Below are 20065 nucleotides of genomic sequence, written 5' to 3'. Positions count from 1 at the left end.
AGAAGGTGGAAATAATGTTGTCTTGTGACAGAATTCAGATTAGGGTCACTTTGATAAATTAGGGGTTGACATTTTCTGACACTAGAGATCATAGAGGAATCACTGAACATCTTAAAAATGGACACAGATTATTGGAAGGGAAACAGACTACCAGCTGAGTGGGAATGTAGAAGACAAAGTGAATTTATTGAACAGCACAAGTAGTTTGAAGGTCTAAATAGACTGCTTCCATTTCACACATTTAGATCATTAAGACAAAGCTGTCTAAAAAGTACAAAACCACAGATTCATGCCATTACTTCCTTATCTCAGCTATTCAGACTTACCTTCCTCGGCCCATGCTGGGTGATGAATCAGCACTGATTTGCTCTGACCTTCCAATTGCAAAATCTCTCTTATAACCTGCACTACTATGGATCCGTGTCCTGTTTGGTCCAGCTGGTCGCATCTGTGGACTTCGAACACCATTCAACAAACGATCCGTAGAAAAATTAAATATCGTTGGGCTTTCCAAAAGTCCTGGACCACGGTCAGTGTTCGGCAGTGTGGGGCGCAGGTGCGTTTTGCTGTGGTTCCTACCAGAAATAAAAATAACTTGTACGGATCTAAAAAAGGATGGATCAATTTAATACTTTTGATTGGGCATGTTAATTTTCCTGCTGTTTACAAGTTTAGAAATCAGCACAATTTAGTACTTAGCTACAAAAAGTAATTTCACTTAGTAGTAGAAAGGAAGCCTTACAGGCAGTTCAAAGTGAAGAGCAGTTAAATAGAAAACAACATGCCTGGTGATTATAAACAATGCTCCAAGTACATTGACATGACCCTGAATAACTTCCGACCCCAGCCCCAAGGCTAAATCAGTACAAAAACCACTGCTACTTAAAGACGAGCATTAAGGACTTAAACCAAAAACCTTAGCACAAATTCCTACTATCTCAGCAAAATAAAAACAGCAGCATGTGATTCTCTATACACCTGTCACACAATTAATAAATATTGAAAAGATCATGTAAGGGTCACGATGCAAACTGCACAATTATCTAAAGCCTATTGCAGTAGTGCAGTTGCAGTCATCGTTGGCTACTGCTTAATCCAATGCAGTCAGTGACCTTCCACTGTCTTGTCTTGAGCCCAGACTTCCTGAAACCTGCTAAACACATCTTTGCTGCCTTTGCACCAATATACGTGGCTTTACAACGTAACTTCCTTGGTGTGCAGTTGCAGATAAAACAAACCATATAACCTTAAACTCTACTTGCCATCATAACAACAGCCTTCTCCAGAGTAAGATTACCCTTATCTTTAGGGTTCAGCATCATATTTGGAACATTACCGAAACAAATTGAGAGATCAGGCCAAAAATATACACTTTAAAACCAGCATTTCAGAGTTTGCCCATTTTTGGAGTTGAAAGTTAAATTAAGCCAAAAGTGCTCAATCTTTGCTTTTCAAACATGGGTAACGTCAAAACAAAAATGGCCCCACAAACTAAAGTACACTTTCAAGGCATTCACAATGTCTTTGTACAGTTTAAAACCAATTCTTAAACATAAATTTGAATTAAAACAATGGACCATAGATATTTACAAAAAATCTTACTGAAACATAACATTAATATGTTAAGTGGGCAAAACACAAATGGGGGAAAGCACAAATTTGCTCATTTTAGAGGGATAAAGAAAAACGTTTTTAAAATGGAGGCACTGCAGAAAGCTGCAATACAAAGGGACTGGAGTACTTGTGCACAAAATGACAGTGGCTCAGTGGTTAGCACTGCTACCTTAACACCAGGGTCCCAGGTTCAATTCCAGCCTCTGGTGACTATCTGCATGGAGTTTGCAATTCTCCCCATGCCTGCGTGGGTTTCCTCCAGATGATCCAGTTTCCTCCCACACAGTCCAAAGATGTGCAGGTTAGGTGAATTGGCCATGCTAAATTGCCCATAGTATTAGGTGCATTAGTCAGAGGGAAATGGGTCTGGGTGGGTTACTCTGAGGGTCAGTGTGGACTGGTTGGGCTGAAGGACCTGTTTCCACACTGTAGGGAATCTAATCAAAAAACAGGTGCAGCAGAACGTCAGGAAGACTAATAAAACATTGGCCCTCATTTCAAGGGGTTGAGTATAAGAGAAGTCTTCGTGCAACTCTCAAGGAGGTACTGGAGAGACCAAACCTAGAGTACTGGAGCAGTTTTGATTAGATTAGATTACTTAGTGTGGAAACAGGCCCTTCGGCCCAACAAGTCCACACCGACCCGCCAAAGCGCAATCCACCCATCCCCTTACCTAACACTACGGGCAATTTAGCATGGCCAATTCACCTGACCCGCACATCTTTGGACTGTGGGAGGAAACCGGAGCACCCAGAGGAAACCCACGCAGACAGGGGGAGAACGTGCAAACTCCACACAATCAATCAGTCACCTGAGTCGGGAATTGAACCCAAGTCCCTGGTGCTGAGGCAGCAGTGCTAACCACTGTGCCGCCCTAAAGTTTTAGCTCCCTTAAGTAAAAAGGTATCACTGCATTGGAGGCAGGTGAAAGGAGGCATATGGAAATAAAAAGTGAAGGAAAAAAGCAGGCGCTTGCAGCTGTTCAAGTTGGAGGCTTTGATTTTGAGCAACATAAAATGTTTCATTTAAAATTTTTCAAACTCTTATAGCCCAAATTAAGTGACGGAGGGGGATTGGGTGACATGGAATCTGGGGGAAGGCCTGTCCTGTGCACAAAACTGAAGATCAACATTTTAAGCTTGTTTGTTGGGGTTGATATTAGTTTAAACAACAACAGGGACCAGGAATCAACATTCCTTTACTCAGGGTTTGGACAGTGGAGAGCTGAATTTGAGGCAATTTTTTTTGCTGAGAGGTTCAGCTAAGTGCTGTATTTTCACCATTATTCTCTTTTGTATGCTTAAATTAAAAACTGGGTAGGGGAAGACTACAGTTTTTAAAGGAGATTCTTCTTTTAGGCTTGTAAAATAGAATATAGTTGAGTTCTCCCAGCATAGTCAGTAATCAGTCTGCAAACACTGGATTGGAGAAGGATGCAGGTCTTATCAGGGAAATTTAAGTCAGCAGATTTTAAGGGGCATTTGTGGTAGGCAAGAGATTGTTATTCTCCTGTCAGACGTGGGAAAGGACAGGAACAGTAGATTGCCCATGGAGACTCTGCAGGTGGCATGTTTGGCCCCTTCCTCAGGAATGGGCTTATGCCCGAAATATTAATTCTCTGGCTCCTCACATGCTGCCTGAGTTGATGTCCTTCCAGCACCCCCACATTGTCAGACTATTTGGATTAGCTGAAGAGGCACTGAGCATACAGGACAGTGTGATGGTTAATAGATTTAGAAAGATGGTTAAACAACATATTCAAATAAGAGACCGTCAGGATAGGCATTAAGATAGTTCAGGAGCCTGTGGCCATTCCGCTTTCAAGCGAACAGTTTTGGGTTCTTTTCAGACTCTCCTGAGCAAAGATCACGGCAGCCAGACCGTGGGCACCAAGAATAAAATAAGTGGGGTTCATAGATTCATAGATGTACAGTACAGAAACAGACCCTCAAGTCCAATTCATCCATGCCAACTAGATATTCCAACCCAATCGAGTACCACCTGCCAGCACCTGGCCCATATCCCTCCAAACCCTGCCTATTCATACACCCATCCAGGTGCCTCTTAAATGTTGCAATTGTACCAGCCTCCACCACATCCTCTGGAAGCTTATTCCATACACGTGCCATCCTGTGTGGTAAAGTTGCCCCTTAGGTCACCTATCTTTCCCCTCTCACCCTAAATCTATACCCTCTAGTTCTGGACTCCCAGACCCCACGAAGTCTTGTCTATTTCTCCTATCAATGCCCCTCGATTTTATAAACCTCTAAAAGGTCACCCCTCAGGCTCCGATGCTCCAGGGAAAAAAACAGCCCTAGCCTATTCAACCTCTTCCTATAGCTCAGGCCCTCCAACCCTGGCAACAGCCTTAAATCTTTTCTGAACCCTGTCAAGTTTCAGAACATCTTTCTGATAGGAAGGAGACCAGAGCTGTACACAATATTCCAACAGTGGCCTAACCAATGACCTGTACAGCAGTAACATGACCTCCCAACTCCTGTACTCTATACTCTGACCAATAAAAGGAAAGCATACCAAACTACTACTTCTCTATTCTATCTACCTTTGACTCCACATTCAAGGAGCTATGAACCTGCACTCAAGGGTCTGTCAGCAACACTCACTCGGACCTTACCATTAGTAGTGCTGCTAAGATCTGCTTTCCCAAAATGCAGTACCTTGCATTTATCTGAATAAAACTCCATCTGCCACTTCTCAGCCCATTGGCCCATCTGGTCCAGATCCTGTTGTAATCGGAGATAACCCTCTTCACTGTCCACTACACCTCCAATTTTGGTGTCATCTGCAAACTTACTAACTGTACCTCTTATGCTCACATTCAAAATCATCTATAAATTGACAAAGCAGTGGAGCCAACACTGATGCTTGTGGCACTCCACTGGTCACAGGCTTCCAGTCTGAAAAACGACCCTCCAATACCCCCAGTCTTCTACCTTTGAGCCAGTTGTATCCAAATGGCTAGTTCTCCCTGTAATCCATGAGATCTAACCTTGCTAACTAGTGTCCCATAGGGAGACTGGTCAAAGGCCTTACTGAAGTCCATTTAGATCACATCTACTGCTCTGCTCTCAATCTTTTGTTACTTCTTCAAACAATTCAAGTTAGAGGAACATGGTTTCCCACACGCAAAGCCATGTTGACTATCGCAAACCAGTCCTTGCCTTTCCAAATACATATGCATCCTCTCCCTCAGGATTCCCTCCAATAAATTGTCCACTACCAACGTCAGGCTCACTGGTCTACAGTTCCCCGGCTTGTCCTTCCCACTTTTCTTAAAAACAGTGGCATCAGGTTAGCCAGCCTCCAGGTCTTCTGGCACCTCACCTGCGACTATTGATGATACAAATAATTAAGCAAGAGGCCCAATCACTTCTCTCGCCTCCCACAGAGTTCCAGCATATACATGATCAGGTTCGGGGATTTATCCACTTACGCATTTCAAGACGCCCAGCACTTCCTCCTCTAACATGGACAATTTTCAAGATGCCACCATCTATTTCCCTACATTTTGGATCTTCTATGTCCTTTTCCACAGTAAATATTGATGGAAGATACTAGTTTAGTATCTCCCCCATTTGTCAAGAATCCAAAAAAAAAGTTCCAGAGAACTCTCCTATTAATGGTATACATGGAAATTCGCGCCATAAGCTTGAATTCCGGACAGAAGAGTTGCCTCCAAGATGCTAGCGTCAAGGATTTCTCGAAAAGGTTGCAACATATTTCAGAGCAGAGAGTGTGGGACTAAGTTTAACACACATTAGTAATGACATACTTAACGGTGGAGGCTTTGCAGTGAATATAATGTTAAATAGGTGGTTTAACAAGTAGACCCTCAAAAAAAAAGGTAGTCATCTAAGGATTTCACCCACGGCCACATACTATGAGGGTTTTGGAGGGAGGGCAGCGGCATCTTAAGCAGCAGTGAGGACGTAGATGCAGAGGCTGATGTGGATGGCTCGGAATTAAAAATGAGCATTTAGAAGTGGCAAGCAAGAGCAAGTCAGGAAAACAAACTAATTCTGAAGAAAGAAACTGCATTATTTCAGTGCAAGGGGTCTTACAGGTAGAGTATGCTCAGCACATATGGGAACATGGAACTGATATCTAAACTTGGAAGCATTGAGCTGCTATAGGAAGGATATAAAGTGAAACTATATAAGGTGGAACTCATGAAAGGATTGTTGTAGCCCCCACAATAGGTCAAAGAGAAATCAAAGAATACATATGTAGTCAGATCTCAAGAATAACAGGATCATAAAAGGGAATTTTAGCTTCCTAAATATTTGAGTGCGGGCAGCAGAGGTAAGACGAGGGGGTAAGGGGGGAAGAAGAAGAGAAATGACCTACCAGAGGAAAGCCATAGCAGTCAGTCAGTTCGTTCGTTCTCTGGCACTGAGCCTGACACTGTGGCAAAGGAGGGAAGAGGGGCAGAATAGAAAAGTATTCATGGTAAGGGACTCAATAGCTAGGGGAACTGACAGGAGATTTTTGTGGTCAGGATCGGTTGTTGCCTCCCTGGTGCCAAGGTCCAGGACATCTCCAATCGGGTGTATAAAAAAGGTTCTTAAAGGGGAGGGCAAACAGCCAGAAATCTTGTTACACATCGGCACTAGTGATATAGCCAGGAAGAGGATCGAAGATATAAAAAGTGATTTCAGGGAGTTAGGATGGAAGCTGCAAAGCAGGACGAACAGAGTAGTGTTCTCTAGTTTACTATCGGTGCCACGACATAGCGAGGCGAGGAACAGGGAACAGGCGCAGCTGGGATAGGAGGGAGGGCTTCAGCTATGTAAATAATTGGGATGTCTTCTGGGGAAGGTGGGACCTGTACAAGAAGGAGGACGGGTTGATCTGAACTAGAAGGGGACCAATGTCCTGGGTGGGAGGTTTGCTTGAGTAGTTCGAGAGGGTTTAAACTAGTATGGCAGGGGGGTTGGAACCTGAGCTGTATACCAGAGGTGAGAATTGATGCTCATGAGGCAATTGCAAGAGGTAGACCAGCTAATGGGAAGGATTTTCCTGGGAAGGAACCAAAGGATCAGTTAAAGTGGGTTTGCTTTAACGCAAGGAGTATCAGGAATAAAAGTGATAATTTAGAGCATGGATCAGTATCTGGTGCTATGATGCGGTCGTTATAACAAAGACATGGGTTTCTCAGGGGCAGGAACGGTTGCTGGATTTTCCATGGTTTAGAACATTTAAAAAGAATAGGGAGGTGGGGGAAAAAAAAAGGGTGTAGCACTACTAACCAGAGAGTATCACAGCTACAGAAGCTTCCATTGTCGAGGAAGATCTGCCTACCGAGTAGGTATGGGTGGAAATTAGAAACAGCAAGGGAGCAGTCACCTCATTAGGTGTTTACTACAGGCCCCCCCAATAGCAACAGAGAGATTGAAGAACGCATAGGTCAGCAGATTTTGCAAGTGGGCTTGCAGTAGAGTTGTTGTAATGGGTGACTAACTTTCCCAATATTGATTGGAACCTCCTTCGAGCAGAAGATTTGAATGGAGCTGTTTTTGTAAGGTGCGTTCAGGAGGGTTTCCTAACTCAGTACGTTGACAGGCTGACGGGGGGGAAGAGGCTATTTTAGACTTGGTGCGCGGAAACGAGCCAGGGCAGGTATCAAATCTTGTGGTGGGAGCGCATTTTGGTGATAGTGGCCACAACTGCCTCACATTCTACATAGCTATGGAGAAGGAAAGGATTAGGCAAAATGGGAGGATATTTAATTGGGGAAGAGGAAACTATGATGCGATTAGACATGAGTTAGGAAGCATGGATTGGGAGCAATTGTTCCATGATAAAAGTATTCTAGACATGGAGACTGTTTAAGGAACTGTTGTTGCAAGTGATGAGACTGGCAAGTGGTAAGATAAAGGAACCTTGGATGACGAGAGCGGTGGAGCTTCTCGTCAAAAAGAAAAAGGTAGCTTACATAAGGTGGAGGAAGCGAGGGTCAAGCTCAGCTCTAGAGGATTACAGGCAGGCAAGGAAGGAGCTCAAAAGTGGTCGGAGGAGAGCCAGGAGGGTGCATGAGAAAGGCTTGGCAGAACAGATTAGGGAGAACACAAAGGCATTTTACACTTGTGAGGAATAAGAGAATGGTCAAAGAAAGAGTAGGGCCAATCAGGGATAGCACAGGGAATTTGTGTGGGGAGTCTGAGGAGGAAGGGGAAGCCCTAAATGAGTTTTTTGCTTCCGTCTTCAAGAAATGAACTTTGTAGTGAATGAAACCTTTGAAGAGCAGGTGTGCATGCTAGAATGGACAGAGATAGAGGAAGCTGATGTGCTGAAAATTTTTGTCAAACATTAAGATTGACAAGTCACCAGGCCCGGACCAGATTTGTCCTCGGCTGCTTTGGGAAACGAGAAATGCAATTGCTTCACCACTTGCGAAGATCTTTGCATCCTCGCTCTCCAATGGAGTCGTACCCAAGGACTGCAGAGGCACAAATGTAATTCCTCTCCAAGAAAAGAAGGGAAATCGCCAGCAATTACAGACCAGTAAATCTCACATCTGTCATCTGCAAGGTGTTAGAAAGGATTGAGGGATAGGATTTATGATCATCTGGAAGAGCATGGCTTGATTAAATGCAGTCAACACGGCTTTGCAAGGGGCAGGTCATGCCTCACAAACCTTATCGAGTTCTTTGAGGATGTGATTAGAAACGTTGATGAGGGTCGAGCTGTGGATGTGGTGTATATGGACTTCAGCAAGGCATTTGATAACGTTCCCCATGGTAGGCTCATTCAGAAGGTCAGGAGGAATGGTTTTCAGGGGAACATAGCTGTCTGGATACAGAATTGGCTGGCCAACAGAAGACAGCGAGTGGTAGTAGAAGGAAAATATTCTGCCTGGAAGTCTGTGGTGAGTGGTGTTCCACAGTGCTCTGCCCTTGGGCCTCTACTGTTGGTAATTTTTATTAATGACTTGGATGGGGAGATTGAAGGATGGGTCAGCAAGTTCGCAGATGACACAAAGGTTGGAGGTGTCGTTGACAGTATAGAGGGCCGTTGTAGGCTGCAGCGGGACATTGACAGGATGCAGAGATGGGCTGAGGGGTGGCAGATGGACTTTAACCTGGATAAATGCAAGGTGATGCATTTTGGAAGGTCGAATTTGAAAGCTGAGTACAGGATTAAGGATAGGATTCTTGGCAGTGTGGAAGAACAGTGGGATCTTGGGATGCAGGTACATAGATCCCTTAAAATGGTCACCCAAGTGGACAGGGTTGTTAAGAAAGCATATGGTGTTTTGGCTTTCATTAACAGGGGTATTGAGTTTAAGAGTCGTGAGATCTTGTTGCAACTCTATAAAACTTTGGTTAGACCACACTTGGAATACTGCATTCAGTTCAGGAAAGATGTGGATGCTTTGGAGGGGGTTCAGAAGAGGTTTACCAGGATGCTGCCTGGACTGGAGAGCTTATCTTATGAGAGGTTGACTGAGCTTGGACTTTTTTCATTGGAGAAAAGGGGATCTAATTGAGGTATCCAAGATAAAGAGAGGCATAGAGAGAGTCGATAGCCAGAGACTATTTCCCAGGGCAGAAATGACTAACACAAGGGGTCATAGTTTTAAGCTGGTTGGAGGAAAGTATAGAGGGGATGTCAGAGGCGGGTTCTTTACACAGAGTTGAGAGAGCATGGAATGCATTCCCAGCAGCAGTTATGGAAACAAGGTCATTGGGGACATGTAAGAGACTACGGGACATGCATATGGTCACAAATTTGAGGGTGCATACATGAGGATCAGTAGCCAGCACAACATCCTGGGCTGAAGGGCTTGTTCTGTGCTGTACTGTTCTATGTTCTATAACACTATGGCAGTCCCAGTCTAAGGGATTGGTTGGTGAGGAATTTCTTAAGTGATCAAGAAAAGTTTCTTACTATGTAAATGAACTTAGTTGGAAAGCAACAAAACTTGACCTGCCCTTGGGAAATAAGGCAGGGCAAGTGACAAAATTGTTAGTCCAGAGACACTTTGGGACTAGAGATCATAACTCTTTTGAGCAAATAGAATTATGAAAAAGGGTAAGCCTTCCATAAAAGTGGAAGTTTTAAAATGCAGTAAGGCAGATATTAATGGTATGAAGTAAGAACTTCCAATAGTTGATTGGACAGGACTGTTTGCAGGACAAGCGAGCTCCTGATAAGGAGGCTATCAAAGTGAGATAGCGGAGTTCAGAGGCATTATGTCCCTGTTACAACGAAGGGCAAGGCTAGAAAGAGCATGGAACAGATAAAGAGAGATATGGAGACTCTGGTCAAGAAGGAGTCATATTGTTAGATATTGACAACCGAGGAGCAAATGAACCCCCTGAGTATAGAGTGCAGAGGGGCATTCTTCAGAAGACAAACAGGAAGACAGAAGAGATGAGAGCACGCATTGGCAGATAAAGGTAAAGATTAATCCAAATGGGATTCTGCAAGTACATGCTGAGCAGCTGGAGAGAGAATAGGGCCCCTTTAAAAATCAGCAAGGTGATCAGAGGAATCACAAGGGAGAGATAATAAATGATTATGTTGTGTCCGCTTTTACTGTGGAAAAAAAAAGAGAAATCAGAAATAAATATTGATTCTTTGAAAACAGCTCAGAGTCTACTGCACAAACAAACACTCTTCAGTCCAACCAGTCCACGCTGAATGTAATCTCATACTAAATTAGTCTCACAGCCCTCCAAACCTTGTTAAAATGAAGGCAAGTCTCTAGAACACCTTCAAATGTACGAGAAGGTTGCGAAAGAAATTGCACAGCTTATCTACAGCCACAGGCAAGGTACCAGAGATTTGGAGGGTGGCAAATGTTGTGCCTTTATTTAAGGGCTGTAAGGAGCAGCCTCTGAACTATAGACCAGAATCTGACAGTCGTGCCTACGTTGGTGCAAGGAATTTGGAAAAATAGGATTCATATACATTTGCGAAGGCTAGGACTGATCAGGGATAGTCAACATCGCTGTGTGCTTGGTAAGTACTATTTAAGTTGACAGTTTTAAGGATGTAACCAAAAAGACACAGCATGTTATGCTCTGCTCGTGTGTATATGTGGACTATGACAGTGAACTGATTTGTACAGTTAGATCAAGAAATTCAAGGAGAGCTTTCCAAATTGATACAAAATTGGCATGACAATACAAAACAGGGTGGTGTTGGTGTCAGGGTTTTTGGACTGGGGACCTGTGACCAGTATTCTGCAGGGATGAGTGCTGGGTCCACTGGTTTGTTTTTTTTTTATTACAAAGGGATCTTGATTCATTAAACAATGGGCAGAGTGGCCTATAGAGTTTACATTGGATAAATAATATTGCACTTCTGTAAAACAGTGGCCTTAACTTGTGCAATTAATGCTAGGGCCTTGGGTAGTGTTGTTCAACAAGAGACCAAAGTTGAGTACATAATTTACATCACTGACAGACAGGGTGATTAAAGGTGGTGCTTAGCATGCTTGTCTTCACTGCTCAGATCTGAATATAGGAGTTGGGACATCATGTTGAGGTTATACACTATGTGGGTGAGCCCTCTTCTGGAGTATTGTACACAGTTCTGGTCACCTTGCTTTAGGCTGATATTAAATTGGAGAGGGTTCAGCAAAGATTAATCACAAGAGGTTACAAAGACAAGAAAGTTTGATTTGAGGGCCTAGATAGGTTGGAACGTTTTCCACTTTCGCATAAGTGGTTGAGGGGTGACCTTTAGGAGGTTGATGAAATCATGAGGAGCATGGACAAGCTGAATAGCAAGGGTCTTCACCTAAGGTGGGTGGAGTTCAAACTAGGGGGCATATTTTTAAGGCGAGGGGGCAAAGGTATAAAAAGGGACCTACAGAGCAACCTTCTCATACAGGAGGTGGTACATATATGGAATGAGATGGCTGAGGAAGTGGAGAAGGCTGGTACAATTACAACATTTAAAAGGCATCTGGATGGGTACATGAATTGAAATGGTTTGGAGCGACATGGGCCAAATGCGGGTAAATAGGATATCTGGTCAGCATGGTTAAACTGGCCCAAAAAGGGTGTATTTTTGTGCTCTATGGCTGACTCTAGAATAAGCCTGGGCATGTAAGGCTCATCTTACAAGCAAAGGGTAAATAGGCTAGGATTTGAAGCACGTGTTTCAAAGAATGAGGTGACCTCATTGAGGTATACAGATTCCTAATGGCAATGACAGGGTAAATGCTGAATGGATGTTTCCCCTCATGGATAATTCTCAGACCAGAGGGCATAGGTGCCCTTTTTTTTATTCAGACTATGACTTAGATGTAGAGGAATTTCTGAAGGTCACATCATTGCAACATCGGTCTCTGCAGCAAGAGGTTCCAACAACCTTGGATACATTTATGCTGACAGATATTCTGGACTTTGAGGTGCCAGTGTTGAATAGGGGTGGACAAAGTTAAAAACCACAACACCAGGTTATAGTCCAATAGGTTTATTTGGAAGCACCAGCTTTTGCAGCTCTGCTTCTTTCTCAGGTGAAAGTGAATAAAATCTTAAGAATTTATAGCCAAATGCGTAGTGTCATAGAGATATGATACATTAAACAGGAGATTCTTGATCAAGAGGCAAAGTGTTATGGGGTAAGGGAACAAAAATGGATATGGGCAACACTGGATCAGCCCTGAAAGGCTGAACTGCCTGCTCAAGTTCCTATTTCTCATGGGCTTAAAAGTTTGTTAGTGGGCTGGACAGGGTAGATGCTCAGATTGACTTTCCTGCAGGAGAGTCAACAATTGGAGGGAATAATTTCAGACTAAACGGTCACCTATTTAGATTAGTGGTGCTTGAAAAGCACAGCAGATCAGGCAGCATCAGAGGAGCAGGAAAAATCGACGCTTTGGACAAAAGTCCTTCATCAGAAATAGCTCTATTCCTGATGAAGGGCTTTTGCCCAAAACATCAATTTTCCTGCTCCTCTGATGCTGCCTGACCTGTGCTTTTCCAGCACCACACTAATCTAGACTCTGGTTTCCAGCATCTGCAGCCCTTGTTTTTACATAGTCACCTATTCAGACAGATGGGTAAAGTTTCTTCTCAAATGGTAATCAATGTGCAATTCTTCACTACACAGCTGTCAGGGCTAACAATTATAATGGCATGTCCAACTCAGCCTGGAGTCAGCAAAAGGAATCAAAAAGAGTTCATTGTGAAAAAGGCAGGAAGGTGGAGCTGAGAATTAAAGCTGGCAGACCAAACTGGGTTGCACGGTGGCACAGTGGTTATCACTGCTGCCTCACAGCACCAGAGACCAAGGTTCAATTCCTGCCTCAGGCAACGGACTATGTGGAGTTTGCACATTCTCCCAGTGTCTGCGTGGGTTTCCTCCGGGTGCTCAGGTTTCCACTCGGAGTCCAAAAAATGTGCAGGTTAGGTGAACTAGCCATGTTAAATTGCCCATAGTGTTTGGAGAAGGGTTAAATGTAGGGGAATGTGTCTGGGTGGGTTGTTCTTCAGAGGTTGTGTTGTGCTCTCTTGTTGGGCCAAAGAGCCTGTTTCCACACTAATCTAATATAATTTTTAAAAACTGCCAGTTTCTGTTCCTACATGTCATGACCTACTACGGCCAGGGTAAAACCATACAGCTTTATTTTACTGCGTGTCATTAAATTGCTGTATTGTTAAACTTTCAAGTTACTTGCTAGACTTAAATAGTAAGGGTCAGTGCATCATGTACTAGGACATCCAGATCCCTGTGCCTCAGTATTACAATTTAAATGGCATGCTGTTCTTGTACTCTCCTTATCCAAGTGGACTAAATTCATATAGGCATCTCAATTTTAACATCAGTAAAATGTTTAGATGTATACGCAATGCAGGAGAAATATTTTCCCCAGAGTATATATACACCATCTGCTAAACTTTTACCCACTAAATCCAGTCAATAATTGTGATGTAACTTTCTCTTGGCAACTTACTAATTGTTTGGATGAAGTAAAAATGCTGATGCTCAGATGAAAGGGAAAAAAAAAGGTATTCAATGTAACAGAAGGCTAGCACTGAGTGTAAGGCATTTGCTGGGAATCACAATTTGCCAACTCAATCAAAATCTTAAGCTACCATTATTTTATTACACCAATATTCAAGATCTCCAGATATAGCCCATGAGAGAGACAAAAAACTACATTTTGAAATTTACCTCCGATTGAGTAGCCAGGATTTCATCATTTCACAACATTATCCTAATTGTAACACTACGGTCACTACTTCTTTGACTGCATGACTCACATAAAAGGAATACAGATTTTTTTCTTAAAAAAAAACTAAGTTTCACAGAATATTACATTCAGCTTCAGTAATTTTCAATACAACATAGCTTTGAGAGAGTTAGGACAGATTTGAATAAAGCCACATGAAGGTATAAACTATTGACTCGAGTATTTTTGTAACAAAGAGCGCACTTTAAATGAAACAGCCAGAACACCGAAGCATAGTTCACACTGGCTGGTTGTTCTGTGCAAAGTTGACATTCCACCTATTTGAAATAGTATACACTGGTCAGAAAATCTCGTATCCTATTGAAGGATGAGTGGTACTGAACTACAATGGAGATTAACTTGAATGTTTCTGTGAAATACTTTGCATATACAGACATCTCAATTTTAACATCAGTAAAATGTTTAGATGTATACGCAATGCAGGAGAAACATTTCAAAAACGCCACTGTTTCACATGAAGTTTGATAATCTCAAAAAAGCACACAATTAAAACTTTTCATAAGGTGATATTTTCAACAATAGAGATCAAAATTAATGCTTTTTGTTGCACTGATTGAGCCATTCTTGTCCAAGTTGCCTTCCTGCAACAATGGAAGGCAGTCAGAAACAAAAAGTGAAACTGGAGCAGTATGTGCAATAGAAGCAAGTGTGTAAATGCAACAGGACTTGAGCCATCTTTGTTTAGCCATACATACCAGAAAAGGTTTGCGCTAATTTTTAAATTAAACTTGCAAATAAATCTAACCTGTTCCTAGGATTATATTGTCTGAGTGAGGTCAAAGGGGCTGTAGCTGATTTGAAGTTTGGAGCTGCAGTAAATCCATTTATGAAACCAGCATTAGGGAATGGAGATACCTGTAAAAGAAATTCAACATATGCTTTGAGAGAGAAAGCATTGATATACAAAATGACAGTCCAATTGTAGGAAAAAATTAAGAATTCAGGAGTGCTGTGCTATTCTATTTGGAACATGTTTGATGACGACAAATTACCGTACATATTTTACTACTTTAATAACACATCAAGAGTGGAATCCTAATCAAACTAATAATTTAGGTCAAGTTACATCAATCTTGAAATAAAGATGGCACTACTCCTGGGTGTTCAAAAGACATTGATCAATCAATATCCAGTCAGAAAAAGGTCACTGCATTCAAATTAACTGCAGGACTAGAAAACAGGGAACAAAGTCCTCAAGATCAGAAATTCTAATTCTGAGAATAGAAAGGGATATTGTAAACTAAAGTCTAGTAAAAATAAAAAGGTGACTGGCAATTCATGTCCAGTGGGGTTCCATAGGGGCAAGTGTTGGGACCCTTGCTGTTTGTGGCTTGCATAAATGATTTAAATTTTAATGTAGGGAGAGTTGATTACAGTTTGCAGGTGCCAGAAACGGAGTGGTAAACAGAGGAGGATCAGCTTCAGCTAATCAGTAGCAAATGGAAAATCAAGCTGATTAAGTGAGGTGATGCCATGCGCAGGACAAAACAAGACAAAAAAAAGAACAGTAGGACCCGAGGTGGTATAAACAGTCAGAGAGGCGTCAGGACAGGTGGATAAAGTCATTATGATATATGAGCCTTTACTGCACTTAAAACAAGACTCTTGGGGCAGAATTTAAGTACACCCAAGTGGATATCTTGAAACAGTATGGGATACTCCAACTACAGGAAGGACCATACTGGACCTTGTATTGGCTAATGAGCCTGGCCAGGTGACTGCTATTTCAGTGGGAGCGCACTTTGGAAATGGTGATCACAACTCCTTAGATTTCAAAAAGTAGTCATGAGCAAGGGCATGTTAGGACCTTATAGAAATGGTACTAAACTGGGAGTGTACAAATTACAGTGTTAGGTAGGAGTGAGGGAAGGTTAAATGGGAGCACCCACGAACTTGCCCAACAACATCTGACATGGATTTGTTTACAAAGTTCTACTGATCAGAGTTGGGGACTGTCACGTTCCAGTGAGGAAGGACAAGGATGGCAATTTACAGGACCCTTGGATAATAAGTGAGGTACTGAATTTAGTCAAAAAATAGTAGCAGCATAAGTTAGTTTTAGGAAGCTAAAAATCAGAGGTTCATGAGGAATATAAAGCAGCAGGAAAGAATTCAAGCAGGGAATTAGGAGAACAAGAGGGACCATGAAATAGCCTTGACAAGGATTGAGAGGATAACGAGAGAGAAGGTAGGACCACTCAAGGATCACAACGGGAAACTTGTGCTTGGAGGCAGAGGATGTGGGCAAAATCCTAGATGGGTACTTGGTATCAGTACTCACCCAGAAGGTTGAGAGGATTGAGATGTTAGTGTGGAGCATATTAATATACAAATCAGAAGGAGTGGTATTGGGTCTCTTGAAGAGTACAAAATGGATAAGATTGCAGGCTGAGAGGGGCAAAAAGAGGAGATTGCTGTGGCCTTGACCAAGCTCTTCATATTCTTGCAGTCCACTGGAGAGGACCACAAGGTTGTTGTTCCTCACCTGAAATGGGGATAATCCAGGAAACTAAAAAAGGTGGGTCAGTCTCTCATTGGTTAGGAAGCTCAATTCTTAGGGATAGGATTTACATGCATTTGGCCTAATTAGGGACAGTCAGCATGGCCCTTTGCTAACTTGATGGAATTTCAAAATGAGAAAGGTGACTGAGGGTAGAGAAGTGGATGCCGTCTATTGGAATCTTAAGGCGGCTTGAGACAAGGTCCCTCATGGTAGGCTCATTCATAAGGTTAAGATGTTTGGGATCCAGTAACTTCACTGCTTGGATTCAGAATTGATTTGCGTTAAAAAGGAGGAAGGAAGGGTGGTGGTAAAAGTGTTTTTCTGGCTGGAGGTCCGTGACTAGTGTGCTTCAGGGATTTGTACTGGGACCTCTGATAACAGCAGTGACTTGATGTAAGCTTGACAGGTAGGTTAGTAAGTTTGCACAGGTTGGTGAAGTTGTGAATATTGTAGAAGGATGTCAAAAGGATACAATGGGATGTAGAACAATTTGGAGGTGCTGCACTTAAGGATATCAAATGTTAAGGAAAAGTAAATAGTTAATGGTGGGACCCTGAACAACATTGCACCCCAAGGTCCTCCGTACAAACTGCATAGCTCTCTGAAAGTTGACAAGTAGATAGGGTGGTAAAAGGTGGTATGGGGCAAGCTCACCAATATTGGTCAGGGAATTGACAGGAGTCCAGATGTCATGTTACAGCCTTATAAGACTTTGGCTAGGCCACACAATAGTGGTGTCCAATTCTGGTCGCCACATGACAGAGGAGGATTGGAGGATTTGGAGTGCAGAGGTTTACAAGGATGCTGCCTTGATTACAGGGTATGATCTATAAAAGGAGGTGCTAAAAAAACTCAATTTTTTTCCTCTGATGTAGCCCAGGCTGAGGGGAGACTTGACAGAAGTCTATAACATAATGAGATGCATAGATAGGGTTGACTGTCAGAATTTTTCCTCGAGTGAAAATGTCCATACTAGGAGGCATGCATTTAAAGAGGGGGAAAGATTCAAAGGTCATGCAAAAGTGAACTATGAAAAAAAGAGTTTGGAACGCACTGCCAAGTTGATGGTGGAAGCAGAGGCAGACATATAGCAGTGGTTAAGGGCTTTCTTGATAAGCATATGAAAAATTAAGGAATGGAGGTATATGGCCCAAGGGCAGGCAGAAGGGATTAGCTTAAATTTGGCATCATGTTTGGTAGAGTGTACTGGGCTGAAAAACCCATTCTTTTGCTGGGCTGTTGTATATTCTATTAAACAAGGCAGAGTATTTAAGGACAGGGAGGCTATGCTTAAATTGTATCAAGTTTTGGTTATGCTACAGCTAGAGTGTTGTGTGCAGTTCTAGAATTGACATAAGAGGAATGTGATGGCATTACTCAAGATTGAAGCTTGATTTAGTTAATTTCAGGATTTGATCTCTGCCAGGGAATTTCACTGATTTTGTGAACTGAAAATAGACCATGTTTACTTGGATGCAACTGGTAGTAAAACTAGGTTTTAAGCCACATTAAACAAATGCTAGGGATGATCAACAACATACATGTCAGGTGAATAAGACTTGTACCTAGGTACTTGGTACTTATGACACTGTGGGGTGACATTGTAAATGTTTCACTGTACTCCTGTACTTGAGTATGTGACAATAAATCAAATTCTAATTCCAATCTGGTACATTGCACCATTGAACAAGTAGTTTCCATAGTGTATAACACGGTTTTGAGACAGAGAGAAATGATGCATTTATCTCGACAGCAAGTGGACTCAATCCCAAAAGTTTTGTTCACTAAAGTAGTCAGATAGCGTTATATAGCACAAACAGATCCCACAGTCCAACTTGTCGATATCGAAAACTAAACTAGCCCCCTTTGCCTGCATTTGGCCCATATCCCTCTGAACCTTTCCAATTCATGCACCTGCCCAAATGGCTTCTAAATATTCTAACTGTACCTGCATCTACAACTTCAGAGTTGATTCCACACATTAACCACAAAAAAAAAGTTGCCCTTGCTTGTAAAAATCTTCCCCTGCAAAAGGAATAGTAGGAAGTCTACAATGGCGTTTAAAAACAGCTGGAGAGCGCACAGGTCCAACATGTAACCTTTAGTGGGAAATAAGAGTACCAAGCTCAAGAGGGCTTTTAGCAACTCCAAGGGAGCAATTCAACAATGGCCACAGAGGAACACAGGAAGTACAGGAAGGATCTTAAAGCAATTAGAGAACAAAAAAAATAGATTTAAAAATAAAAAGGACTTGCTATTGGGAATGTGCCCAATCCTAAAGATCCTTTTTAATGTATTTTAAAAAAATGTTAACCAGGGAAAGAAGAGTAGGGCCCATTAAGGAACAAGAGGCTAACCTGCATTTATAGCCACAGGATTTGCAAAGGTGTTGGATAATTACTTCAGTCTTCACTTTGGTAAAGGAGAACATAGGTACAGAATTCAGGATAAAAAAGGGACTGAGGAACTTTCAGTTTGATATAGGAAGTGGCGAGGTCTGTCGAGCTTAAAAAAACAGACAAATCCCCTGGCCTGGACAAACTGCAAAGGAAGAAATTGCAGGGGCTATGACAAATTTTTAAATTCCTTTCTGGCCACAGGGGAAACGACAGGGCTGGAGGACAACTAATCTGGTTCCACTTGTTATAGGAGGTGTGGTAGATTTTGACTATACATTTATAGACCAGCAGGTCTCAGTGGCAGGACAACTATCAGAAAATTCTAAAGCAGCGGATTAATACCACTTGGAAAGGCATGAGTTAATTAGGGATCATCAGCATGACTTTGACAGATTTTTTGAAAATGTGATCAAGTGCATGGATGAAGGAAGTTCAATTTATGTAATTTATATGGATTTTAGCAAAGCTTTTGATAAGGTCCCACATGGTTGAAGAGGTTTAGCACATGAATGGACAGAAACCTGGCAAGATGGACAGAAACTGGCTTAGTAGCAGGGCCCAAACAGTAGCACAAGGGGCCTGTTTGAATGACTAGAGGCCAGTGTCCAGCAATGTACCACAAGGATCAGTACTGGGACCCTTTAGTTACAAAAAGGGAAGAAGTGAGAATGTGTTTCTGGGCAGGGGTTAGAAGAGAGAAACATTATACAAGTTTGCAGACATTACCAGGATTGGCAGAGCACTTAAGTAGTGAAGATTTTTTTTACATTACAGGAAAATAAATAGGTTGGTCAGTTGGAGACACCAACGGCAGATGGTATTTAACCCTGACAAGGAGTATTTCATGAGCGAGTGTTAGGACATTGTGGAAGAGAGGGATCTTGGGGTAATTATTCACAGATCCCTGAAATCAGCAGAGCATGTTGTATGGAATACAAGAGCAAGTAGACAACACTGAAATTGTTCATAGTGTTGGTCAGACCACAACTGGAATACTGCGTGCTATTCTGGTCACCTCACTACAGTGTGAGAGTTAGCACTACAGGCATGCACAAGTGATTCACCGAGATATTACTAGAATGGAGAAATCAAGCTATTAAAAAAGGAGACGTTTAATAGGCTTGGATTGTTTTCTTTAGAAAAGTCTATGGGAAGAAAACATGATTGAGTACAGACAGTGAATAGAGAGCAGCTGTTCCCCTTAGTTGAGGGGTCAATCATGAGAAGCCAGGGGCAGGAAATTCAGGAAAGAATTTGGGTTAAAAAAAAGGACTCAGCAGTTGGGTGGAAATCAGGAATGCATGGCCTGGGAAG

The 20065-nt window shown here is 42.3% G+C and overlaps 1 protein-coding gene across 1 annotated transcript in view; it reads right to left on the bottom strand.

The window, feature by feature from the left end:
* Positions 1–20065, bottom strand: part of larp4b (La ribonucleoprotein 4B) — a 142180-nt gene that overhangs the window by 33518 nt on the left and 88597 nt on the right. The window contains exons 11-12 of the mRNA XM_060825109.1: positions 14595–14704; positions 327–575 (exon numbers count right to left, since the gene is read on the bottom strand). Coding sequence (XP_060681092.1) covers positions 327–575; positions 14595–14704 — 359 coding nt within the window. The remainder of the gene's footprint in view (positions 1–326; positions 576–14594; positions 14705–20065) is intronic.

This window comes from Hemiscyllium ocellatum, chromosome 5 (assembly GCF_020745735.1).
Source record: "Hemiscyllium ocellatum isolate sHemOce1 chromosome 5, sHemOce1.pat.X.cur, whole genome shotgun sequence".
Lineage (NCBI taxonomy): Eukaryota > Metazoa > Chordata > Chondrichthyes > Orectolobiformes > Hemiscylliidae > Hemiscyllium > Hemiscyllium ocellatum.
The sequence above is the reverse complement of the archived record's forward strand: the minus strand, read 5'-3'. Positions and strand labels throughout refer to the sequence as shown.